The sequence below is a fragment of the Corapipo altera genome, unplaced genomic scaffold (assembly GCF_003945725.1).
Source record: "Corapipo altera isolate COAL_440 unplaced genomic scaffold, ASM394572v1 124, whole genome shotgun sequence".
Taxonomy (NCBI): domain Eukaryota; kingdom Metazoa; phylum Chordata; class Aves; order Passeriformes; family Pipridae; genus Corapipo; species Corapipo altera.
In genome coordinates this window covers 431,869-459,502 of record NW_020884967.1, presented here as the reverse complement: position 1 = coordinate 459,502, position 27,634 = coordinate 431,869, and the positions used below count along the sequence as shown (strand labels likewise).

Here is a 27,634-nt window from a genome sequence, read left to right as displayed (position 1 = left end):
AAGTATCCTGATCAGAAATAATTGCACTCCATCAAAAAACAACAACATCATTTAAATGACAAACAGACAGGCCTGTGACCGAAATATCCGTTGTGTCTGGGTTACCAAAACCTCCTGGCATGGAAAATGAAGACAAAACAAAACAGGGACAAAGCAGAGCACACAAGATAACTCGTCGATGATTTACCTGACAGCAGCATTGGGTCTTTGTCAACAGATTTGCGGACCTGGTCTGACTCTCCAGTCAAGGAGCTTTCATCGATTTTAAGATCATTTCCTTGAATAAATATCCCATCAGCAGGTAGGAGATCACCTTTGGGTAAGAGCATGGCAATGGAAAACCACTGTGCATTAGTAAGATGGTTTTTATAATTACATAAGTATTTTAATTATAAAAGCATAATTAACAACAACTGAATTAAAATTAAAGCAAAAGTGAAGGAATTGCTACTGTTTCTGTCCATATTAGCCATAGTACTGCAATGTTGTAGGGAAGAACGTTTGTATTTCAAGTATTTTTTGCTTAGTTCTGTCTGAGAATCAGGATGCCTCACATTTAGCCTAGGATGAACATCCTAATCACTGAGGTTTGGCAGGAGCAGTGCTCTTCATGACAAGGTTTCTCTGTCAGACTTCATAGGAATTAACAGTGGCTAATAAACAGTCAAGCTGCCCTTTCCCCTTCCCCTCTCAGGAAACCCTAAATAAGTCAAGGAGAAACTTGATGGCTGACAGAACTGGCATTTTGCTGGAAAATACCATGTCACACAAACACAGAGTACACAGAGTTCCTGCAAGAGTCTTCCACTTCCCTGGAGCACAGGGCATTCCCTATGACATGTAATTATCAGGCATCTGATCTGGGGGAACTTACAGGATCCACCTGGATCTGGAGCAGCTTATTAAGTGAGGTGAGCACAGAGGTTCAATTACCTTTTACAGAGCATTTCAAAAAACTTCCTCTTATTCCTAACTGAATAAAACCCAAACATCTCAAACAGTGTAAAATCCTTCATGAAAGAGAACTACCTTTGTATGAACAGTTCTTGTCCTGGCCAGTAAAAAGTGAAGATTACAACAACAAAATTGGTTTCCTACTCCAATTTTACAGCAGGTATATTAGGTTCTCCTTTCACCCTAACAGCCAAATGTTAGCTTGCCATGCAAATGTTGACATCCCATAACCCTGTCTTTTAAATCACTTCCCATGAAGTGTGTCTGTCCTGCTGGAAAGGGAAAGGAGAAGAAATAAAGCCCATAAAGGCAGACAGCCAGCTGATAGAACTTACCATATTTCACCTGTGCAATGTCCCCAACTACTATCTCTGCCACTGGGATTTGGATAACCTGTCCACCTCGGACAACAGTAAACTTCTGTTCCTGCTCAATACGACTTTGGAGCCCACGGAACTGCTTCTCCTTGCTCCAGTCGTTGAAGGCAGTGACAAGGACAACACAGATAACGGAGAGTAGGATGGCAGCACCTTCAATCCAGCCAGCTTCAGCCTCACCTTCATCTTCAGCTCCTCCTGTTGCAGTACCACACCCTGCAAAGACAAGGCTGAGGATCAGTTCAGGGAAGGGCGGGTTCATCCCGAGGAAAACTTGCTGGGAAATGACAACAAGGTTAAGGAATGGAACTCCTTTTTCCAGGTACTGCCCTCTAATGAAATATGGCAGGATGGAGAGAAAGCACAAATAGAGATGTCTGTGGAAAAGAGAAAGAAAAGAAATCAACAGAAATGTTAGTTCTTTTAACTTTTCTGCTGAACAACCCAAACTAAACCAATGGAAAAATAAAGCACAAATTCTGCTGTTTGATAGAAAGGTTGATGGCTCCATGTGAGCCACGAAGCGTCTGCAGAAATAAGGATGACTTAGTGAAAGGAGCAAGAAGGATTATACAATGAAAGACATTAATCAATGCAAGGCAATGGTGTTAAATTAACATTAACCCCTCCTCACCCTAATTAAATTAAAAGGGATTCAACAAATAATTTTCAACGCAGTTTCTAAATGTTCTCAACTAAACACTGTTGTAAGGAACACTTGTTAAAAAAATACTGAGATGAACTAAGTATATTAGTATAATATATTAGTATTAGTATATGTAATTATTTCAGTGTATTAGGGAACACCGGGTAAAAATAATGGCCTAATATAAATTCATCAATCCTGCTTACAGAAGAAGATTCCAGATATTCCAGAGAAATAGTGCATACTTATAGAACTGAAAGTACATTATTTCTGTCACAAGTAAAACATTATTAAAAAATACACTCTATATTCTAAACTGTTAATTCTGAATTACTTTATACACATCTGCTAATTATTTATTTCCGAGATGCAATTAAAATTTAAAGAGACCGCCTAAATAGTATCCACAAAACAAAGCTGACATAGCTCTCCTTCTTAATGACAGAAGGCATAAAAGAAATATTGGACTAAAATCACTCAATCCAGAGATATCCCAACCAATGGAGAGAGGAGATCTCAGCCTGAACAGCAGAGACTCCCACTCTGAGGGACCAAGGGAGAAATCTTCTCATTTTTCAGGAAGGTGGACATTTGCCATCCCTTTTCCACCTTCCCTAAGTACCAGGGAGTTTAGTACCTTAGCAACCGTGTGGCTTCCACCCATGACTAAGGTTTAATTTCAGTGTATTTGTCACCTGTCACTAGAGGGAATTAACAAGCAATTTGTATTTCTATTTTTGAGTTACAAAGACTTCCCGGTAACAAAAGCATCATAATTCCTTAACCAGCTGAGTAATTACACTTGGGTATGAACAACAACAAAATTACCACAAGTCAGAGGAAGAAAGATGAGACTGAAATGCCTGGCAGAAAATGAAAATAAATGAAGTTTTTGGCAAAGTTCTCTGCAGTTTGCATTTCAACTTCACCTGAGTGAAAGGCAAAGCCCACTCCCAAGAGCAGAGGCTCTACTACCAGGGATGCCCTTGGACTGATGACTCACATGAAGTACAAGAACCTCGCTAAAGAAACCATTTTTATAGCACTCAGGAAAGAAATTAAGTAACCTTTTGTAAATTCAGCACCTTAAGCTACTTAACACTAGTGGAAAATGCAACTTATAAGTCAAATCTGCAATTTCCTCCTTCAGCAGAATGTTACTTTTGGGAAGCACTAATCAACTTTGCTCTGTTCAACATTAATCATCTTCACTGGTCTGTTAGATTTTAGATTCCTTTTCTGAATCAGTGGTTTCACTTTTGACTTGTTTGTGTTAAGTGCTTTCCTAGTACAAGCAATTCTGCTTTGGCAAATATAACATCAGAATTCACTATCAATATTTTTCATTCAATATGATTTAGAATTAAGTATTATAAATATTCTGTCTCTTAAGAGCATACTTCCTCTTCTCTTTCTCACAAAAGAAACATGGCCTTGTCCAGCCACAATCAAAGACTGACTTTATTTCCTTTTCAGATGGTTAAAATTTAGTCCAGTTTGTAATAAAGTGCAAAGAGGTGTTGTTTCCCATGGTGATCCCTTGGTCCAGGTTGACTGACACCAGTTTCATGCAGACTGGCCAATAAAGGTGGTGTTGAGCATTTCCACTGGGGGTTATTTATTTACTTTATTCTGTAGCAGACTTTCCACTGAAAGGCCTTGATTTCTGCACATGGCTTACTGATAATTTATGCTGTGGTATTTTCTACAAAATCAAGAACTTATATTATGCAATATTTACACAAGTTTTAATTTGAGCTGAATCAGCACACCCCCCCAAAAAATCAGCCATTTGAAAGACACGAGTTGTGCTTTGTCCTTTGTTATAACAATCCTATTATGGCTCTGAACATGTGTAAACTTGACAGTAATATTAGCTGAGTGGAATAGCTCTACAGCAAAAAGCTACCAATTTTGAGAAAGGAAAGAACCAAAGAACCAGTAGACCTGGTCTCTGCATATGAAATGTGTCAGAAAAACAAAATAAGAGTGCGCTTGGACCCTGGGCTAACACACTGCACCTGGAAAGGCTTGGAAAAGAATATTTCCAAGCCCCTTCAGGAAAAAAAAAACCCAAAACTGATTTAGTAAAACCAAGTAAAAAATAAAAGTGTTCATTGATTTGAGCAACAAAGTTAACTTTGTGTTTGTGTATTGTCAGAACTGATCTCCGTGTCAACACAAATAGTATCACAAAGCATGCAAATAATACAAGATGTTACCATTAAGATGAAAGGAATCGTGTTTACCCATAGATACCTCATAGATTATGCACAAGCAAAGAACATAATTCACCCTTCAGCTGAAAAAGTTTATTTTATTGCAGCTGGAAAAATGTTTGTAAGATTGGAAGAAAATCTGAAGAAAACAAACTGAACTGAGATCAAGCTCTCGGAAACAACCCCTAAATTTGATGTGCTTCCAAACTGATTAATAATTTATGATTAGAACTTCTAAAATCCTAAAAAAATTCTCCATAACCCAATGAAAAAAAAAAATCTTTAATGCATTTTATTTCTTTTCCGTTCATTCAATCTGACAATGATAAATTCAGGTGGAGCAGAGGTACTTGAAGGGGAGGAAGAAATTCTAGGAGTGAGAGCCAGCAGAGCCCAGCACTTCCTTCTCAGTACATTTTGGGTTTAGAGGAAACAGAATTTCAGCTACGTGAGGAATTTGAATATAAAGGACCAGATACCTCCCAATTCAAGTAGCAGATGAACAAAACCTTGGAGTATCTAAGATTTGTAACAATAATTCAAAAATGAAACTGCTCTTTTTGTGGCTCTGGCCTAATAGAACTAAAACCAGGCTCTCCAAATGATCATCTCCAAGTTGATCATCAGACTTTCCCAAAATTTTCCGTTTTTACAGTCCTACAGAAATGATTGGATAAAAGTACCAGATAAATTAATACACATTGTTCTTGCTACAGGAACAAACTCCAGCAAATAACTCTCTGGTTCTTACAAAAGCAAAGTTTCAGAACGGATTCTTTTCAGAACATAAATTTACCAACAAGCAGGATTTTAAAATGCAGCCTGCCCTTCAGGAGATGACCTCTCTGTCAGGAAACATTTTCTTGAACTATGTCATGTTTTGGCTTTAAAACTATTTTGGAAGTACTGACTTTTAATAGGTAAAAAAAAAGGGAAACTTGCACCTCCATTGGTCTAAGTATGTCAAATATTTTCTTATACATGTAAGAAAAATAGTTGGCTTTTAATTTTTCTTCTGCCATTATATCAGACAAGGTTTTCTAGAAATTCTAGAAGGGCTTCCATGAATTTACAGGAAGAAACTGTATTTATTCTAGGGGAAAACCCACACATATTACTCAGCTATCCACTTATACTGTCTTATTGCAGTACTAAGAGTGACCCAGTATTGACTTTAGGGATAAGAAGAAAATAAGAAATATAATTAAGACACATGAAAGACAACATAATAATATGCCTAAGTAGCAAAATACAGTTTAAAGCATCTAATGTCTATTGAGAATGCTCATAAAAGCTTTAAAAATTTGTGTTAGGGTCTAAGATTGCTGTTCTGCTTTCACTGATAGCACGGGGTTCTCAATGTCATCCAAAAATATGCCTGAGACTTTAATGGAATGCACAGATTGAAAGCATCACAAAAGAATTTTTAATATACATATGTGTTTTTTGGCAGGGTTTTATTCCAAGACAGTGAATTGTGATATACTCATTTTAAATTGTGTTTAACACAGGTCCTATCTGTCAGAAAATCCAATTCCAGAGAAGTAAACAAGTTTTGAATATGAAGCTCTTTTCTCCCATAACTCTGAACAAGTGCCATGTGTGTCATGCCTCAAAGTCTCATTGTCACAGGACAGAAAATGCACACAGGGTTTGAAGCTGATGCTAAAGATCTGACTGTAAGTCAAGAACATAAAGGGCTGGGACTCCTTCAGCACAGAAAAAGCAGGTGAAACCATAAAATGGATCAGCTGATTCCAAAAGTGTGCAGGAACACACAGGTGAGCTGAACCCCCCCCTGAGTGGGAGGACCTGAAAGGGCAACCTCAAAGAACACTGAGAAATACAAAAGAGGACTCAGGTGATTATGCCCATAAAATACCTGAAAGGACGTTACCAGAACCTTGTGGAAGGAGAACAGAATTTTAAAAGCTTAAAACTGGACCAGAAATAGGTCAGCAAAGGCTGTTGAAAAAGTTTTCTATACAAGGGAGATGAAAGGAAGATAAAATCCAAAGGTAAGGAGGATTCAGGAGAAAAAGAATGGGAAAATACTGCAAAGCATCACAGTTATTCATTATTGGCCACAACAACCCCCTGCAGCTCCAGGCTGGGGACAGAGTGGCTGGAGAGCAGCCAGACAGAGAGGGACCTGGGAGTTTGGATTGACAGGAGGCTGAACATGAGCCAGAGTGTACCCAGGTGGCCAAGAAGGCCAATGGATCCTGGCCTGGATCAGGAACAGTGTGGCCAACAGGTCCAAGGAAGTGATTCTTGCCCTGTACTCAGCGCTGGTGAGGCCACACCTCGAGTGCTGTGTCCAGTTCTGGGCCCTCAGCTCAGGAAGGACATTGAGGGGCTGGAGCAGGTCCAGAGAAGGGCAACGAGGCTGGGGAAGGGACTCAAGCACAAGTCCTATGAGGAGAGGCTGAGGGAGCTGGGGCTGTTCAGCCTGGAGAAGAGGAGGCTCAGAGGAGACCTCCTCACTCTCTACAGTTACCTGACAGGAGGTTGTAACCAGGTGGGGGTTGGTCTCTTTTCCCAGGCAACCATCAGCAAGACAAGAGGGTATGGTCTCAAGTTGTCCCAGGGGAGGTTTAGGTTAGATATTAGAAAGAATATCTTTCCAGAGAGGGTGATCAGCCATTGGAATGGGCTGCCCAGGGAAGTGGTGGATTCTCCGTCCCTGGAGGTTTTTAAGATGAGACTGGATGTGGCATCAGTCCCACGGGCTGGGAACCACAGCGGGACTGGATCAAGGGTTGGACTTGATAATCTCAGAGGTCCCTTTCAACCCAGCTGAGTCTATGATTCTATGATTCTATGATCTGAAATCACAGCAACCTGGGTTTCCATCTCATCAGAGGCTGCAGCAACCTGGAGCTATGTGCTCAAATCCTGCCCAAGAGGGTTATGTACCTAATTACCAGTAAATTCAAAATTAGCCTGAGAAACCTACTCTACATTAGCAGTATTTTAATTGTATATGAAGGTTTAGAAGGGAAAAGACAAGGACGCAAAGCATAGGATATATTAAAGTGGAAGAAAATTGTACGAAAAAACTTGAAGGCACTTGTGCCAAAAGGGGAAGGTGAGAAAGGAGAGGAGGATACACAGAAGCAAGTTAAAGCACTTCAGGAAGACAATAAGCAAGAAGCATCACTGTAACTGGTAGGAGAAAATAATTTGTTTGGTGTTATTAATCATTTCAATTCGGTAAAAGCCAGAAAGGGGGAAAGGAAAAAAAAATAGAAAAAGGCAACAAATAGCCAGACAGCATCATTTGACAGATTATTCCCAGGCTCATGTCCTGTTGGCAGCTGGAATGCTTTTAATATCATAGACACCATTTCAATATATGTTTCTTATAAAATCAACCAAATCTGGGCAAATACAGAAGGAAGCACACAGGCACAGTGCAGCTAAAAAGAATACCTGCTTAAAATTTCAACTACAGGAGAGATTCTTACAGCTGCTTTGAATAACATAATGATTATAATTACAAACTATACCATCTTCAGCTGCAGCACAGTAATTTTTAAATCAGAAAAAGTACATTTTTCAAAATCTGTGAACATCTGTATTCCTAAGTCCCAAACCCACAGCACATACCTCTCAGCTACTCATTTCAACCTACACTTTTCTATTTTTAAGCTGAGAATACCTTGTGGCATTTAAATTCCCCAGGAAAATCTCCTAACGCCCCCAGAGGTAATTTTTTTTAGTCAGTCAAACTGGTTTTGTCATCAGAAAGACAACGGTTCCCATGACAGAAACTTTTTATTTAATCACTTTCTCTAAAGACATTTTTCCTTCGCTGCAGCTCCAGCGCTGATTTTATTGAAGCAAATTGAGCAGCTCTGAGCTACAGCTTTTTCATTAGTAGAGCTGGGCTCTTATTACCAACATCACCAGTGATGTTACTGACTTTGTCAAATGTATTTAGCTGTGTAAGAAAAGGAATAACCAAAAATTATGCAATAAATAAAATAAACTCCTCTCATGAACGAGGTTTTTTGAAAGCGTAACAGATATTGTAATATTTATTTCTACAAATTCCTGGTTGTGTTGTATCATTTGCCACAAAATCAGTGCAAGGAGTGATTGCTAGCTAATGATATTCCTGCCCCAAATCCTCCCTGTGATGATGCATCATGAGATGTTGAATCACTTCCATGAGGGCAGAGTGAAAGCAGCGAGACCACTGGCTGGCACAGCTCAGTGTCACCACAGAGCCACAGCTAAAGCAAAGGTTCAGAAATCACATGAACCTCAAAAAAAGCAAACATTTCTGTCTCTCTCACACTTTCCAAGGACTGAAAAGCATTTTCTAGATCCTTGCAGTAAGTCAGATTGTGCCCTCCAAAACCACGTTTGGTTCTGCAACCGGCCCCACAGAAGGGATTTGCAAGTGTGAGATGCTTAAACCACACACATTTCAGGTTTAGGGGGCTTTAACATTCACTAAAAAGTGATTTTTTTTGCTACATATGTGAAAACAGTATTAGAATTCCTCTCTTTGTGATGCATCAATTCGTTATGTAAGGACTCCGTGGGGGCGGGGAGGGAGAAAAAGAGATCCTGTCCCTGTGGGTTAGTTATGTAACTGTCAACTTTAGAGCTCAATATTAAATATTTACACGTTTTCGACATATTTATGCAAGGAAACAAATCTGTAAGCCCTGAAAGCATATATATTCACCCATTCCTCAGCCTGATCACAAACATTCGTGAGCAGAGAAACGTTAATTAAAGTACTCGACTTCAAGAGATGCTGTTGAGCAAGATTCTTCTGCCTGGCCCCTCCAAGGAAATGTATTTTGGAAAGATCACTCAAAAGGATGGGATCCTCACTCCACCAAAGGCAATGGAAGAGAACAAGGACCAAGCAGCTGCTTGTGTAATATTTACACTCAGTTTTACTTCCTTTTTTTGCCATAGAAAAAGTAGAGAAGGGTAAAAATGGGAATTTTCATCACAAGTTCTGTTCTTAGGGATTGCAAGGGAAAAATCTTGACATTGGGTTGCTAGAGTTTTACTGAATATTGCTCAGAGCTAGAGATGTCTGTTAAATATAACCACAAATTCAAAAGGTAAAACACGGCTTTCAGATGTAAAGAATCAGACCTTGAAAGTTGTTCTCTGTGTTTATTAACAAGAATTCAAGTGCAGTTATTCAACCACACTTGCAAGGTCACGTCCTAGATGAGTTCTACTCAGAGAATTTAATATTTCTGGAGAATCTTTTTCTGGAAAATATGTGAGAAGATTTTTTTTTAATTTCATCCCAAAGTTCTAACTCATTACCTCACATCCCCAGTCGAGGGTTAAGTCGTGCTTGGCAAGCTGGAAATCTACCTAATGAGCAATATTTAACAGTAACCCAGTTTTGTGGGTGATCTTCACAACTCTAATGAAGGGAAGGTGTCTGGAGGACTTAATTTTTTTTTTAGTCCAACGGAGATTTGTAGAAACCAGATGCAGGTCACTTTACATTATGAAATAATTATTTAATTTTCAGGTCCCCTATGACACAATGTGCACATTTTGCATTTTACAATTTCTTAATGTGTTGTTCCTCAAGTCTTGAACCTAAGTCATTCCTCTGTCATTCCTTATCGCTGACATCCACTTGGGAATTTGCTCCCTAAGCACACTTTTTGTGGTGAACAGTATAGAATGGATAGTTTGATACAGTGGAGCAAAAACAGATTTCCACTTTGCAACAAAAATACCAACTGACACAAAAACCCCCAACTACTGTTGGATGAGCAGAAAAAACCTCCCTTGTTCTCTCTCATTCAAAATGTGAGGGGTTCAAAGGAAACAGGGGAGAGTCAGAAAGACAGACAGGCTGATTGTATGCCCGGCCAGAAAAGTAGGAAACTAAGAATCCAGAAGTTTATTATAGGGAAGATTTAGAAATGATAATGTATATTAAAATTTTAGTGCAACCTTGAATAATCTAGAAGCATTTTGGAATATGGTAAAAACAAAGATTGCATCTTATAGAACAATCAGTGCAACATATCTTTATCAAAACGCTTAGAAAGGAGCAATTGCATTCACTTAAATACCTGCAACCCAGTAAGAATTTGCAGAACAAGTGATTTTACACAGCATCAAGAATATTTACCCCCATAATAATAAATAACCATAAACAGCTTCACAGGCATTACTAAACCTATGAGGCAGTAAAGAATTATTAAAAAAAAAAAAACCAACAAAATGATTAAGTAATCTTTGAAATAATAATGCTCTTAAATTCTGTAAGTAATTAATAATTTAGGGCTTAACTGCAAGAAGTAAAGACTGTGAGTCAAAAACTCAGGGTCTCAACACAGGAAAATAAATTCCACAGAGCAAGAGCTTTGTCTGCACTTGGAAGGCTGTGCTGGGATAATTTTAACAGTGACCTTCTCTATAAAAGATAAAGCTACAAACAGCTTGTATATCTTTTAGTATGACCTATAACTATTCCATAAAGAAAGAGATACTTATTAATATTTAACTGCCTCTACGGAGATACTGAAAAAAATTTAAATCAACCAAAAAAATACATTTGTCATTAGCAATTGATTCTGACATAACTTTTCATTTCAGTACAAATACCAATGTCCACAAGGAAAATTCTACTTAAGGTTGAAGGTTTCTTTGTATTCATCCAGGATAGATAAAAATAGAGTTACAAAATTCTCCAAATGTAAGTCACTGTTCCAGGAATGCAGACAAGGTGCACGTGGTCTTACTCTTAAACAATCTTGCTTGGTCATTCAGTTAAGGATGTTTTCTCAGGGCTTTTCATGGGGAAATAAAAAAAAAGAAAAAAAAGCTAAAAGCCCTCAGTTCAGTTCCAATGCAGAATAAAATTACATATCAATACTTTGCTGTGAAATCCTGTTTAGCATCCAGCCTTGATGCCCTCAGAAATCCTACCTGGAGGTAACTCAGTTGCTTTGACTCTACCAGAAAAGTGTTTCAGGTCTATATTGCATTAACAACAAGGCAAACCAATTTACAGCAATGCAGAACACGCAGCACAAACAAGGTATCCCTTTCAAGTCATATTATTTAAATGTCCTAACTATGACAAAGCTGAATGTGAAAGACAAACTCAGTTTGAAAGATGTATGCAACAAACTGAATTAATGTAGTGAACTAGGATTCCAGAGGACTGCATGAGTTCTGATTTGTTTAACTGGAATGCTGATATAAATGGCATTGGCTAATTCAGGGGGAAATAAGGAGGAAAAGAAATGCCTTTTTTCATGATCAAATGTTTTAAGACCACACTTGGAATAGGCTACTGTGCCAATGCAAACAAATCATTATGAATAAAACCCATAGGAAGAAATTAGAATTTTTTAGCTTGATATTAGCAGTGAAGTGGCTGCCCATATGTTGACATTTACTCACTTGGAAAAGTTTAATTAAGTTTGATTTAGAATTCTAACCTTGCTATAAGAAAAAAATGGCATAAGGAACACTGCAGCTAGTGGGATAAAATTGTCTTAGAAGAGCCTTCCTAAACATCAATGGTTGAAGAAAAAAATACATATAATCAAGAAAACCTGCTAAGTTTGGAGCTCTGTGCAAACACGTCAGAAAGCTAAAGCTGCAGTTGGATTCTAAAAACAGGCAGAATGCTCCCATTTCTCATGTAGCAATCCTTGACATCTTCCAGTACTTCCTAAATACAGCTGGATGGAGAGGAGGATTGGAACATTTTCTCAGCTCCCACTCTCATCACAGATCACTGAAAGCACCAAGAAACAGAGAAACCCGCGAAAATAAATAAATGCTTAACAGCAAATCAGCTCTCAGGGAGGCACTTGGCTTTAAATAGACCTATGAAAAACATTTAACATTGACAGAGAACAACAAATAATTCATAAATACATAATCAGATGGAGAGCTGTCTGTCTTATTCATGCTTCAGCTACCAAGTGCTTATCAACAGAGCCTTTTCTCTTTCTGTCTGAAGTAGAAGGATAAAAAGAGCAAATCACTGAAGAAGGTTTTTAGGGTGGCATCTGCCTGAGTAATGGATGCTTGTATAGTTCCATCACTCTTTGGTTGTGCTCTAATATAAATGAAATGTACTTGCTTCCAAAAATATTTCCCCCCTCCCCTTTTTTTTTTTTTTGGTACTTTAAAACAAGATGTTCTAACCGGGATGATTTTAGAGCATTTAACAGAAATACTACCAAAAAATTGCGAGATAAAATTGAAAAGAGTTGTCTTTGCCTGGAAATATTGACAAATGTTTCACCAGAGCTTTTAAAAAAAAAAAAACCAAGTGGAGCAGGGGATGAAGTGATGACACACATAGACCTTTTAGAGAGTAATTGTCAACTCCTTCCAACCTACAAGCCCTGCAGAGAGAGGTTACTAAGAAAAGGTTACTGATTTAATAGGCCCCTACACAGTAATTCATGGATTCTCAGAGGTCCACAGACCAGAGCTGGAAAGCCATTAATTAAGAAAATTTGCAGCTGAGTGGCTTAAGCAACTAGCACTGGTAGGAAACAGCATAAACCAGAGCACCCCAGCTGTGCCTTTCGAGCTCAGGCTCCAGTGAGGTGCTCCAGTGCCAATTCCTGGAACACCACAGCCTCTTCTGCTGCCCCACTCATCAGAGACACTCATGAGAACAAGAAAACCTGCCTCAAGAAGATAGGGAAGATTTGCAGACCTCAGCCACAAAACCCTCTCCTAAACTGGAGTGTTTATTACTCCCGTTAAATTTCTCATCTTCATTTCTGCTATAAAGCTTTAAGAGGTGAAAAATCATGGCAGTCAAAGATTAAACACTGTATCATAATGTCTTGCTGCAGAAGGTATTAAAAAGTTCTATCTGCACCAGCATGGCCCTATAAAAGAAGTTTTACAGTGCAAATCTATGTGCTAAGGAAACGAGTTTCTGGACTGTGTTTTTCTGTTTAGTTTCATCCCAAAGGATGGGATGAAATCCCCTCTGGATGCACATCCAGTTTGCTCACTCCCCAAAAATCATCCTATAATGTGAACCACAGCATATTCACTGGGGACAGAGATTTTTGAGGTATATTCTGGATCCAAACAAAAACGTTAACGCAGATACACCAAAGCAAGCTAAAGCTGCAGGCAACAGGGATAATCTCTGTTTAGAATGTACATTCTATATATCCTGCATATTAATTATGCATACTGAACTGAAACAAGAGGAGTAGCATATCCTAGAGAAAACAGGCAGAACTTACACAAAACAGAATTAAATTGAAATTAGTTGTTAAAATTGTTACTTTTCTGATAGGAGATATATGTGTGTGTGTGTATATATATATATATACAAGAAAATATGCATATATATATATAAACACACACATATATATAAACACATATACATGTATAGGTGCCCACAGATGCATATAATTACAAAGTGGTATTAACTCTCCTGCATTAGATCTGAGAGACGGGGACTGTAACACCCCACACTCACTTGTCTGTGCTTTATTCCTGTAGCTGTAGCTCAGCAGGGTGGGAGCCTGTTCTATTCTCCACCTGATTAAACTTTAAAAGAAAACCTCAACTGCATCTACAGTTTGAAGATTTTGAGTCTTCTCCCCAGGTCCCGACTCAGTACCTGATTACAGATATCTGGGAAGAAAGAAAAGCAGCAAAATGCTGTACACCCGCCTTGTCATCACAGTGTTCTTGTTCAAAAAGGGATTTCTGCTTTGTTTCAGCCATCTGTACTTAAACATTTTTTTTCCAGTTAGTAATTTTTCATTCTAATTCAAACCCAGCAACAGCCAGGAACCACAAGCACATGCAGACTTTGGGTTGTAACATGGTTTGTCTGGACTCCTGTAGACTGGTTGGCAACCAGCACCCTCCTTTGAAACTGTAAAGCAATCCTAGAACCTGATCCAAAAAGGCTTTGTGTTAAAAAACATCACTAACAGATTTTGCAAATTTGACAAATAATTGAGATTTTAGAGCTGCTAAATTTAAACTGATTTTTAATTCACAATCAAATAACAAAACATTTTGTATTCTTGTATCTTATTTTATTTTATAAGCTATTAACTCTTGACAATAGAGATGTTTTCAGAGATTTTGTTTTTTTTCATCAGTTTGAGAGAATTTGTTTGTTTTTTTCAAACACCAGGTAAATAATTTTAAGATAATATTTTGGCTCCCCTTGTCAAATTCAGTGCAATATTTGTATTCCTCTGTACTGCTGACATGTTGCTCAAATTTCTATTGAAAAAGCTGGGTAAGTTTCCACAAATAACTCCTCGCTGGTGTTTATAATCAAGTTGTCTTTGAGCAGAGAAAATATGGCTGGAAATATAATACCACAAATTGGTCTTCACATTCATGTAAAACACAAAAAGGTAGTGATGTGTTTAAATTCTTACAAGAGACATCTTAGTTATACACCATGAATTACTGCCTCACTGCATGGACACTCAGACAGATCATCCAGGGAAGACACAGAATTTCCATCACTGGAACCTTTTAAAGATAAGTGAGATAAATGGCTGTCCAGGAGGGCTGATATTGCTTTTGAGAGTGGGGACAGACTAAACCACCTCCAAGATCCCTAAGTTGGTTTTCTCTTCTCCTGCCTCTTCTTGTTTGCCTTTGGATGCTGTCACCAGGCTGGGATTAAGCAGGAACAGAGACTGGAGTGCTCTCTGATTTATATACCCAGCACTTCCCTCAGCACCACACCCCTCATATAGGGAGTGCTGGGAGCTCAAAGCAGACCCAGCTTTGCTGCTCTGCACAGGATGCAAACACGGCCAGCAAGGCTTGTCCTGTCACTGGGTGCAGGGATGATGCTCAGGGGAGCCCCTGCATCACCTTCCCCTGGTCCCTGGCTGCAGAGCAACCCTGTACCACCCCACAGAGCCAGGCAAAAGGATGTCATCTCCCCAAATCTACAGATCCAGCCTGCATAAATCTGCATAAATCCACCAGCATAGCCAGGGTTATCACTACCCCAGCACAATCCAGCTGAGAGCCACCAGAGATGGCTGCTGGGACATTGTCTGAGCTTTTGTGCTCTCTCCAGGAGCATTATCTCAAGCACAGGGGTGCAAAGCCCCAGGAAAGGCCCTACAGGTTCAGTTTGTACCCTGACTGGTTTGGCAGCTGAACCTGAACACCAGCCCCAGGCTCCATCTGGTTCTACCAACCAGCCCCAGCCCCACAGGGTGCTCTCCATAACCACACATCATCCAGGACTCTCACCAATTCATCCAATGTTGGAGCTTCCAACGTAAATTTGTCCCTTCTTTTCAATCTGGAAAGTAAAAGCAAAACTGGTCCAGAAATTCAAGGGGCTATCCAGGTAATGCCAACCTGAAGGGGCACAACCTTCTCCCAGTGAACACGGCCTTAGACAAGGATTGGTGACAGCGAGACCTGTTCTCCTTTCTGCTCCTGAATATTTAGACCACGCATTGAAGTAGGATTTAGGGCAGGAATTAAAAAGGAAGATACTTTTCCAAGCAAATTCTTAAAGAACTGAATTTTTTTAAGAAAACAGATTGGGGTAATGTCACTAGAAGCCATATGCTGCTTCACCTCAACCGAGCTTGGGGAGGAGGGAGGTTAAATGGGGGGTTCTGGCAGGACAAGCTGTTTTTAAAAGGGCAAATACTTCCGTTTCTCTTCTTTTCCAGGCTGCCAACTGCTTCATCCCTTGTACTGATAGACTGTTTAGACTGGTTTAAAAAATCCTTCTGGGAGTCTCGTGGTTTAATTTTTATGAAGAACGATGAGAGAATTAGAGGGTGTGCAATGACGCTCCTCCAAAGCTGTGTTTTCGTAACTCTGAAAACAACCTATACTTCTGAGATTAATCTATTTTATATAAAAAATGCTATTTTCTAATAGCTCACCTTCTCTTGAGAATTCTCCTCCCTGGACAGCACAGTGAAAGCCTCAGGTGCAGTGACAGCTGGATCAGTGTGATTTGTTCAGCAGCAAAGACAATAAAGGATTCCTATTAGGACACATCAGCTCTTAAGGCTGCATGGCCCTTATACCCTCTGATATACCGCAGGGTTTTCCATTGATTTCTTATTGCTCAGTGCCTGGAGAACATTATGTAACACACTCTATGCAGACTTATGGAATTGCACACACACTTCAGGTTTTTATAGTCAAACCAACATCATTTGAAAGCGCTCTGAGACAAACGTGGGGGGTGTAACTCTGAATCTGTTCTGACTAAGGGCTAAAATGAAGTTAGAACTAAAACCCCCCAAAGTAGCTGCTTTGATATATTATACTGTATTAGAAAAAAGGCTGACAGGCCTGCAAAATGAAAAGCAGTGCTCCCAGCCTGCAAATAGCACAGATCAGGAGCTCGGAAGTGGTAGCGAGATTTCCCTGCCGTGCCAGGGGTGATTAGTTGACACTGACAGTGAGGATTACAGGACAAGCTGTTCCCTTGACCTCTGGAGATATAAGAGAGATTTGGAGACGTTTGCCAATTATTGTTGTTTTCAGCATCTGCAGCAAAGCCCTGAAAATATTTTTAGTAATTGTTCGGGAGTGTTGGGTTGGTTTGCTTTGTACTGATCCAGGCCCCGAAACATGGTGAAAGGTGGGATTCAAATCACTGCAAAGTATTAAAATGAATGAATCTCAGCTCATTTTATTTTAAAAAGGCTTCATATTTTCTCCAATGTATTTTGCATAATGGAGAGGATTTAGAGAGATGACAGATCTTCAATGCACCAAAAATATTACTTAAGATACTTTTTAAGGTGTACACACCCAAGTTGTGGAATCAGTGTTTCACCCTAATGTTGGCTTCATAACTGGGAGGGCTGGCAAAAGATTTACAGTTGTTTAATGTTATGCACTTGCTATGATTCTAGGAGATTTGCAAAATAACATTAATGATTGCCTTACAAACTAGATTTTTATGCTGCCTATGTTTATGCATTTTAAGGCAATCTACCTTATTGTATGCAAAATGATTTTAAAAAGAAAGATTAAGATCTAAAACTACCACAAAGCCTAGAGAATTAACTCTGTTCAGCTGACTCATTTCTGAATCTTGCACTCATTAATCAAATTGATTAAGTGCATATTAATGAAAGGAGGTAGATTTTTAGAGACAGGGAGATACATGCAATATTTTCCTGTGGAACCTTTTGTGTCCCAGGATCTTAAATCAGCCCTACAAGACTCTTGGTATGGAAAAGTCTGGCAAAGGATTTGAAAAATGAATGTGCTTCATTATGCATGCTGGTAACCCTCCTGAATTAAAATGCTGAGGGAAATGTAGGATGAAATCCCGGATGTGAGCAAAGACAAGGTAAAAATTGACAAATGCTGCATTAAAACAATTAGCTTTTCTTTAACTGTGCTCACTGTGTCTCACTAGGAAGTAAATGAACTGAATTCCCCAGAGGATGGCACGAGACTTTCACGTGGTTATTCATCTCAGGTTACTTTTAATTCAGCTTAATTAAATTTGGTTAAAGTTCCTCAGTAATCAGTGCTTTTCCTTTTTTTGAAACCACAGTTTATTCCCCAGGGTCATTTAAACAAAGGGGGTACATGGGCATTCCTTGTTTAAATGAACTCTTGAGCCATACCTAGGTTTACAAGTGCTCATTTTTAGGGTTAAAATAACAAAAATGGTCAATATTATTAAAGATAAAAACAATTAACCCAACATGTTCACATTTGGCAGGAAGTGACTGTAACTGCCACCACAGAATTTCACGACAACCAAGTGCCATTCCCCACACCAGATGAGATGGCAGAGCTCCTGCAGAGCTAATCCTGGGATGTGTTTTGCATCCAACTTTGCTTCCTGCCCAAACGACACCTGTGTGTTGCTCCCGTGCCAATGTGTGTTTACGTATATAGGAATCTATTTCCAGGTTTCCCCGGCAGGCATTTGGTGTGTTTGTTTAAGAATAATTTAAGAATAAGCTCATTTCATCACAAAAAAAATGTAAGATTTCTAGAATCCCCAGAAAGAAAAAAAAAGAAAAAAAAAAAGAAAAAAAATCCGTCTGCTAAGACATTATACTTCTTGGAAAGAGAACATAATAAGTTTATGATCTGGGCAACAACTTTAAAAAAGAAAAGTGTTACTGTGAGAGTGGGAAGAAAATTTTTAAGAATTGGATGCTGAATGAGCAATGCCAAATATCATCTACCTAAAAATACTCACATGAATGTAGTTCTGTCACAATTGTTGGCAAGAAACCGAAAGGAAGAAAATCACAGTTTAAAAACTGGAGAAAAAATAAGAAGAATTTTATCAAATATATGGTCAAGTTTTCCTGACATGCATGGCAACACAGAAAGGGTCTTTTCCTTCCTTTCCCACCTTGTCTGAATCACAGAGACTGCCCAGCTCTCCCTGCAAACCCCAGTACTGGTCTTTGTGAGGAAGCTGGAAATGTTGCTTTGCTTTCTTTCCAAACAGAAAGGGAACACACAACTCTTGCACGCCAAGAAATCAGATAAATTAACCTCTGAGAGCTGCCCACAGGCCACTATTTCCTGTGATAGTGCCAAGGCTGGCTTTGGGTTTTATCCCCCCTCTCCTTTGTCCCTTACTCTGAACAGAACTGGGACCTGCTGATCCAGCAGGACAGGCTGAGGTTTCTACTTGCACCCTCCAATGGAGGTCGAATTTCTCTATATGGAGAGAAATGTGTGCAAGAGCAGCAGACAAATCCAGCACGTGAATCTGAAGATAAAAATAAACCAGTATAAGATTTTGGCTGATTTGGAAATATAGGCAATAGTGGGCAAGAACTAACATTTGTTTAAAAATAAGAAAAAAACAAATAAAAATAAAGAAAAACAAATTATGTTAAAGGTCAAAAGCTGGATGAGATACTTCAGCTGCTTACATGTGCAAATACAGAAGAATTAATGGAGTTGCTAACATGACCTTAGAGCTCTATTAGAAAGGTGGTATTTCTGATTTTCCCCTGGGTGCAAGTGGATCCTTGAACGTCTGCTATATGTCATCAGGGTGAAATTCCATTTAGAAGCCTAGATGTCATGTGAAAAGGAGTAAAACCACAAACTGATCTAAGGAAAGCTGAGACCTGGAACCCCAAAAAGATGCTGTCCACGAGAACAGAATTTTGAAAGGTTTTGAAGGAGCAATGTCTTCATTACCTGTTATTACACCAGGTTTTTTCAGCCCTAGAGATTCCAGGATACCCACAATGAGTGCTGGGGAATTGGGACAGGCATCATATCTTTATAACATGGCACTGTACTCAAGCTTAGCCTGAAGCCCAGCAGTCTATGGCAGCTGTTCTGCTCCAGCAGAATTTGCATCCAGGGTAGGGAACTGGCAGGGAAGAGGACTGGGCTGATCCAAATGGGTGGAAACACTGTTATTGTTTTTTAATGTACATCAGTACAGACTGTACACTAGAAAGAAATTCAAACTAGCTGGTATTAAATTCAGTATTTTCAGTCCTAACTAAGAAAGAGAGGTTTGTTGTCAACTGTTTATATTCTTTCATACATATATATATATATATATTCTTTATAATATGAACAGAATTTTTACTTTTTCCACTTTCTTCCACAACACCTGCACCGTGTCAAATCTTTCCCACTGTGACTTATTTCTCCACACTTGCTCAATGTCATGAGAGGTCAAGAGGCATATTTTGAGTTACTCCATGGGCAGTAACCTGGGAGAGGGTGGGAACAGAGCAGCATTTCAGACCCCACACCAGAGATCTGGAATTTGTTTGGCTTCAGGGTTTTTCCCCTCAGGCTGATTTTTAAAGTGTTCTTTACCTAAACATCCCATGGCTGCCTTGGATTCTGTAGGGAAGGCTTCTTCTGGTGTCTCCAGCACCTCTGAGCATGTTGGCTCTTGCACTTCCCTGGCTGACTGTGACCTGCTGTCCACTCCATCAGGACAGGGATGCACAGAACAGTTGTATCATACATGAGTAGTGCCTCAAACAAGATAAGGCACCATCCTCACAGGAGCTGTGAACCAGCTGTACCCTCTCTCCAGTTTTTGGATAATCTTTCTGGTTTAAATCTCCAACTTTAGTTCCCACTGACCAATGTGGTGCATTGTAGGAATCACAAGACAACAGAGCAGTGAAGCCCAGGAAACAAAGTCTCATGGAAGTCGTGAGAGGCCAGCAGGCACCTCAGCCACAGCCCTGAGCAGTAGCAGTATATCAACACCACCAACAGCTTGAAACAAGAGGTTTGGGAGGACCAAATTTCAGGGGATTATGTCCTGTTCCTGTATTTTTTCCGATTCATCAACTTGTTGCATGAGTAAGGGGGAGGTAACCCGGGCAAAGCTCTGCTGAGCAGCATTAAGCAATGTAACTACTCATTGAACTTTGTTTTCAAGACAGGGTTTTGCCTTGAGAATTTTAACAGAAACTGCCTCAACCAAAACAACTTTTCCTTTTTTTCCCCATCCTCAAGCTACAAAAAAAGCTGCACACTGGAAAACAGATATCATGCCCAGGGCTTCACACCACTGTTGTGGGATGTTAAAACATCTTACCTCAGGCTACCTTCTTCCCGCTTTGTAATCCACATAAGGAAACAGAGTTCAAGGAAGAACAGTTAAAAGGTTTGTTACATTCATGGAAACAGCAAGCAACTGCCAGGGGTTGACATCAGCATTTCTGGGGACCAGGGAATAAGAGCTACATGTGATGTAAGGCCTGAAGACAGAAACAAGGGGGAGGACTCAGGAGGGCTCAGAAGTTGCTACTGAAGGTGTCAGCAGAAGGCTCTGAAAATTTTTAGGCAGTTCACACGGTTATGGATGGGGGAATGTGACAAACCAGGACAATCCTGCTGGGCAGACTGTGTGGAGATGGTCACAACCCAACAACCCACCAGGGAGGAGATTCTTGCAGACCTACAGCCAAAATAAGAGATTTGAGAGCAACCAAGAGAAGCTCTTCCAATTCCCATTCCCTTGGTGGAATTCTGACTGAGTCTAAGCACTCCTTCCTAAAGGATGTTTCCTTTCCTCAAGCAATGTAATGGTCTGAGACCAACGCTTGACCTCATGAAGCAACTCTTTCTTTTCATACAAAAAAAACCCCAGGGCACTTGATATTTTTTTTACAAACGGTATATAAAAATTATTTCACTATAAACTGATATGCAAAGGCAAATGTTCCAAATTAAGTCCTGGACTAACTCTAATCTACATTACAAAAAAACCCCAAAACCAAACCAAACCAAACCAACAAAAAAAAAGAAGCCAGGATATCATATGTTCATTAAATCCTCTTTATATACCATAGGGCCCTTATTTGGCATGGTCAGGGAGTAGTCTATAATCCATTCACCCAGGACACACAAGGGTTTTGTTTGAGGAACAAAGTATTTTTACCTTGCCTCAGCCACACCCCTGTGTGATCCTCACTGTAGCAGAGGTTACATCTGCACTGGGAATTTTCTCTCAATATTCATTTGCTAAAACACAGCAGCAGTTTTGTACTTTTTTGAAAGAGTGGCAAACTGATTCCGTGTGGATCAGTAATGAGAGCAGTAATTGCCACAGGGCTGACAATAACTTATGCAGAAGTTCTCAATTGCTTCTAATGGCCTGTCAGAGGGTGAAAGGGAATGCAAAGCAGATCATAAAATAAACTCCAGCACAACTTCTAAGAACAACATTCTTGACACTTTCACTCTTGCTAAGAAATATGAAAATAAAAGAACTAAAGTAGCTTCTGGAGAAGAAGCAAAACTGCACAATTATCTAGTGATTCCTCCAGATCAGATTTTGTGATTGCACCAGAAAATGGAAGCAGGTTTTTCAAGATTTTACATCCATATCATAAATGAAGAATTGTAGTAGAACAGAAACTCCAACAACAGATTATTACTCCTCCAGTTCGGGTTGTTTGAGCAATATCACAGCTGCTGCCTCAAAACCACAGAAATGACAACTGTTTCCACCAGTGTCAACTGAGTGTGACTGGGGCACGATAATCTACTTACTCTCCTCAAGATAATACCAGACTGTGTTGTAGATGTTTGGAAATGCAATTATGCTACAGTTGAAGGACTTAAATTTGGGGATGTCTGAACATTAATAGCTGAAAATGGGAGATAGTGACAAATCTAAGAAATACAGATGGAAAATGAACTTCTGAGCTCGTAGCTGCCTTTTATACAGCAAGATGCATTCAGTACATGCATGAGACTATTCCCTTACACAAGGTTCCTGAAGCAGTTCATGCATTCTAATATTTTTGGATGTGTAGATTTGATAGTGTGTTCCTCCTTCACAAGCATCAGGACAAATATTTTGCACTCAAACTGCAGAAAACACTTAAATGCTAATTCTGTTACTGCATCAAACGTTACAAGTAGGTTTCAGGAGCCCAAAAAGAAAGAGTTATATTAATTCTAGAAAATAAATGTGACTTTAACTTATTATACTAACTAGTGAGGTCACTGGCAGATAAAAGCTGAGGATATATGAAAGGCAGATATAAATATATTAGATATAAAGGCAGTGTATATGTACACTACATTAAAAAACACACAAAGTGGTGTTTCCCTGCCACTGTGTCTTCCCAGTACTGTGTCTCTTATTTTCATCCCTTAATCCTACAAAGAAAACTGTCACTTTAGGTGGTCACAACTTTTCAAGTTGACCCTAAATTGGTGAGCTCAGATTACTATCAGTGATGTTTGAACAAATTAGTGTGGAAAGAACAGTCTTGTTGACTCATTTTCAAAATGAAAATGCATTTAATTTAAAAAAAAAAATAAAAAAATTAGAATTTGGAAGAGGAGGCACCTTATATGCTATAAAAGTCATGCACCAAAAAATAGCATCTTGTTACCCAAAGGAGACTTTCTGTTGAGCTGTGGACAAACTTGCCTGTCACAAGCCTTGTATTTGATGTTACCAACAACCAGCAGAATGAAATACTGACAACTTTTAGGGAGAGGAAAGAAAAAAAAATTAAGAATCATCTAAAGAGAGAAACTCTTTCCGGGGAAGCTGCCCATCACCTAGTGAGCCTGTGGACCACCTTCAGCAGCTGTGGGCAGGCACCACAGGCCCTCCACACTGCTTCCATAAAGAGAGCCAGGGGGAATCTGGCACCAGGGATCAGCACTGCCTCTCACCTGCTCCCCCAGGAGCACCATCGAGGGGCTGGACAGCACAACTACTGACTTTATCCAGAAACTGCTGGAGAAACATTTGAAGAAGAGTGTGGAGGAGTTGGGCAAGATCAAGAGTAGAGAGTTAACAAGACATGTCAGCTCCCCTTCCTGACATCAGGCTGTGCTTCCAGAAGTAAATATATTCTTTTCAAGAAAAAACATAAGCCTTGCTAATAAATGTACATTTCAAAGAATTATTTTCGTTCTGGGAAGAGTCAGAAAAGGAAAAAATACAGGTTTTTGAGGCTTCCCAAAGGAACATTTGTCACCTCTTCCAGTCACTGCATAGGGATTCCATATTACATCCCATAGGCAATATTACCCTCTCACCTCATCGAAATGAGATTGGACATAACTCAAACTGCTGCAAGGATATTACATATTGGATTTTTTTCCATATTCTCCATTAAAAGAGCAATGCACAAATGGATCAATGTGTAATGAATGTGAGATTCAGACATTTCACAAGACATAAAGCTTTGAGCTGCTGCCCTTTCAGAGAACTATAATCTCCAGACAGGCTCGTGTTTGGTCTGAATCCATGTTCCTGGGCAACTCCAGGAACAGTTTATGTTGTTCAGTAAATTGGTTTAAGTGTAGACAAAACAGAATCATTTATTTCTTCATAAAACCTTTGTTGAACTGAACTCGACATTAGTCTATAGCGTTCTCAGGCACAAGGTGGGATTTTGAGATTGCCCTGCGCAGGGCCAGGAGCTGGAATTGATGATCCTGTGGGTCCCTCCCAGCTCAGGATATTCTATATATTTTATTCTGTAGTTGGTTACTGAACGCTGGGCAAAACCATCAAATCCATTTCAAGTGTAACTACTCCCCACTGTACCAAGGCAAAAATCAAGCTTAATATGTCCATTTTCCAACATTTAGGACTCTTAAAAAGGATATCTACCAATAAAACAAAGGTATCCTTGGCAGCAGTTTATGATATACTGATCTTAAAATGAAAGAGATTTATTTATACAACCGTTCAAATATAGACTTCCAAAAATGTAGAAGACCTTTACAGTGCGCTCAAAAAGCTGGATTTCAAGATATTCACTAACTTGATTTATTCTCCTTGTGCAAATCAGGGCAAAACCTTCCAGGAAAACAATCCTAAAAACCTAGGGAAAATAGCGACCGGTGAATAAAATACTGTGCTGTGGGAAAACACAAACATATTTTCCCAGGCTGTGCTACTGAGTTTTTCAGACTATCTCAGAATCTCAGCTCTGTCATACTTCCCCAAGGGAAAAGAAACATTTTAAGTGCAGTATCAAAATAATAACATTTAAAAAAAAAAAAAAAAGAAAAAAAATTGTCTGATGACACATCTCCCCTCTTGCTAAAACCTGTCAAAATCCTATTTTTTAAATTCCTTTCCCACCAAATAAAATAAATATGAAGGAACTCTACATTCATGTCTGACAAAAAAAAAATAAATCTAAACTAAATAATAATTTGTAAAGCATCATTCATTGTTTATATTGTCCCCAAAGTATTCCACCATGGCCAGTTATATGAGGCAATAGCAATAAATAACATTTTCTTAGATTAAAAAACCAAATGACTCCTTTATCTTTTCATGCCTAAATTGAACACCTGCTGAATCAAGATTCAAAATTCAGTGAGAAAGCAATAAAAGATTCCCAATTGTATATAAAGGATTAAAGGACCATAATCCAAGAGCTGTGCATGGCTACGTGATTATTCTGCTGGTGAATGGAAAAGGAAGAAGGAAGGGGCTTCAAGGAAAGCAGCCAAAGGAGACTGCAGCAAATGTAAAAAGCATTTCAGGGCTATATTTAGAGGAAGACATTCTTCCTACATTTGCCAAGCTGCTCACGTCATTTCACACAGCATGTTTTATCCAGCTTTATAAGTCTGGGAGAGAGCAGGAGGAGGACAAAAAAAAAAAAAATCTGGATCAGTTGCCAGAAATGGAAATCTTGCATTTATGGAGAGGAACGAGTATTTTAAGCATGTGAATTCAAGAGTACTTTCCAAAGGGGGAAAAAAGGGGAGAAGAAAGAAGGGGGCCAGGTAGGGTGTTAAAGCTTTGCACAGACATCACAGAAGGACTCTGCAGAATATGGTTTATCAGTAACATGAGTTTGCCTCCAAAACTCTCTTTTGAGCCAGGCTCGCAAGCCTCAGCTCCATCCCTAAAAATACTTAAATGTGTGAATTCCACTAAGTTCGAGTCTTCAGCTGGTAAAAACTAGACTTGCCCATGTTCCTGTGGATTGGATACATCAGTTATATAAGCAATGACATATTTCTCCTCTGTGATGAGGTAAACGACCACCCAAAATCAATTAAACAAACAGCGGTGGAAACAGCAACAAAAACACTCCCGTTTGATAAGAGTATTGTGCTTTTTCTTAGCATGTGTCACAAGGTGCAGGATTTGCATAAAGAAATGTCAGGATACAAAAAAAAAAAATGTCAGCACCAGATGTAACAGTACCAGGAACAAACCACATGGAAATTTCCTGTCAGTGACCTTCTGGAGAGCGGTGATGGCATTGATTTGAGATCAACATTGATTTAAGGACTGGCTTTACTTAAACTCACAGAGATGACTTCTATAAAAAGTTTTTACCTTCATTCCCTTCTCCAGGTGGCTGATAAAACGAAAGCCCCAAAGATATGATGGCTGCAATTTCCAAGATTATAAGAGTCACATCCTGCAACGCTTCCCAAACTAGCTGTATGAATGTTTTTGGCTTCTTTGGAGGTATAAAATTTTTTCCAAAAATAAGCTTTCTTTTTTCTAGGTCCGCAGCAGTGCCGGCTAATCCTGTAAATAAAATAAAATTAATTAAATTAAAATTCCAGGGAAATAGAAAATACCCACTTGCATCTGCATTCCTATAAATTACTTTTTTAAGGAAAGCAACAAACTGTATCACCTATGGCATATCAACAAACAGGTAGATATTCCACTTTAATGTTGCTTTTGCAAGATGATTTGTCCTTATGTTCTGAACAGAATTCTTATGGGCTCCATTTAATAAAAATTCCTGCCAGGTTTAATCATAAAAAAGTCTTTGAATTAGGAGATTTATTTTAATAAGACCTAGGTACATAGATACTCATGTACATGTAAGCAATGACTTCTGAAAACAGATCATAAAGCACAAATAAATAATATTTGGGATGAAGCTGGAATAGCTGTTGGCAGCTTTTGGAAATACCAGTAGAAGATGATACTTTTTTCTGAAAGCAGATCAATGAACTCAAAGTATAAATCAATAAAACATGCCTTGTGCTGCTTCAAAGCAACCCCTCTGGCTGCATGTGGACTGCAACTCATCACTGGAATGAACTGCATCACATTTTTGTCACGTGAAGAAAGATAAAGTGACAGGTTCTATGTGCACAGACAGAGAAAAAAGAACGGTATGGTTGCTTAAATTGATATAAAAATGCACATATTTTGAATGACGCTTCAATTTAAGATCATTTCAATTTAAGGATACAGGATAGGAATGGGTGGTTGTGATGAACAACCCACTTGGGTGGGGGGCTTTTTCCTATGTTTTAATTATATTAAAGTATGAACATCTAGTGACTTGCCAGGGGAAAAAAAAAAGAAAGAAAGAAAAGACTTACAAGCATGAGGGTTTATTAACTGAGTCCATATATCTGTCTCAGCAGCATAAAGAACTACAATAAGTGTTCTATATATCTGCCAAATAATACCTGATATCATAGAATTGTTTGGGTTGGAAAGGACCTTTAAGATTATCAAATCAAACAGTGCCAAGGCCAACACTTAACCGGGTCCCCAAAGCACCACAATCACAGGTCTTTTAAATCCCTCCAGGGATGGTGCCTCCACCACTTCCCTGGGCAGTCTGTTCCAATACTGGACAACCCTTTCCATGAAGAAATTTTTTCTAATATTCAATTTAAACCTCCCAGGGTGTAACTTGGGGCCATTTCCTCTTGCCTTATCGCTTGTTGCCTGAGAGAAGAGACCGACCCAGTTGGAACATTCATAAAACTGTAAGTTTTGAATGTAATAGAAATGTAAAGTTGTTTATGCTTATTCACCCAGAAAACACTGAAGTTCAGGGCTCGTCTCAGAGGAACACAAAGGTGCCTGCAGGAGAGCAAGAGGAAACCATGGACCCCACACTGGAAGGATTCCTCAGCTCACGCAGTTCAGGGTGAGTCCTTGGCTATCCCAAACCCTATCACCACCCATGGGGTACATCAGGAATGAGAAGCCCTGGAAACATCATCTT

General features: G+C 39.2%; 1 protein-coding gene across 19 annotated transcripts in view; it reads right to left on the bottom strand.

The window, feature by feature from the left end:
* Positions 1 to 27,634, bottom strand: part of ATP2B2 (ATPase plasma membrane Ca2+ transporting 2) — a 411,395-nt gene that overhangs the window by 96,065 nt on the left and 287,696 nt on the right. For all 19 annotated transcript variants that reach the window (XM_027664917.1, XM_027664918.1, XM_027664919.1 and 16 more), the window contains 3 exons: positions 25,984 to 26,181; positions 1,290 to 1,547; positions 188 to 313 (listed from right to left, as the gene is read on the bottom strand). In XM_027664917.1, the coding sequence (XP_027520718.1) occupies positions 188 to 313; positions 1,290 to 1,547; positions 25,984 to 26,181 (582 nt within the window). The remainder of the gene's footprint in view (positions 1 to 187; positions 314 to 1,289; positions 1,548 to 25,983; positions 26,182 to 27,634) is intronic.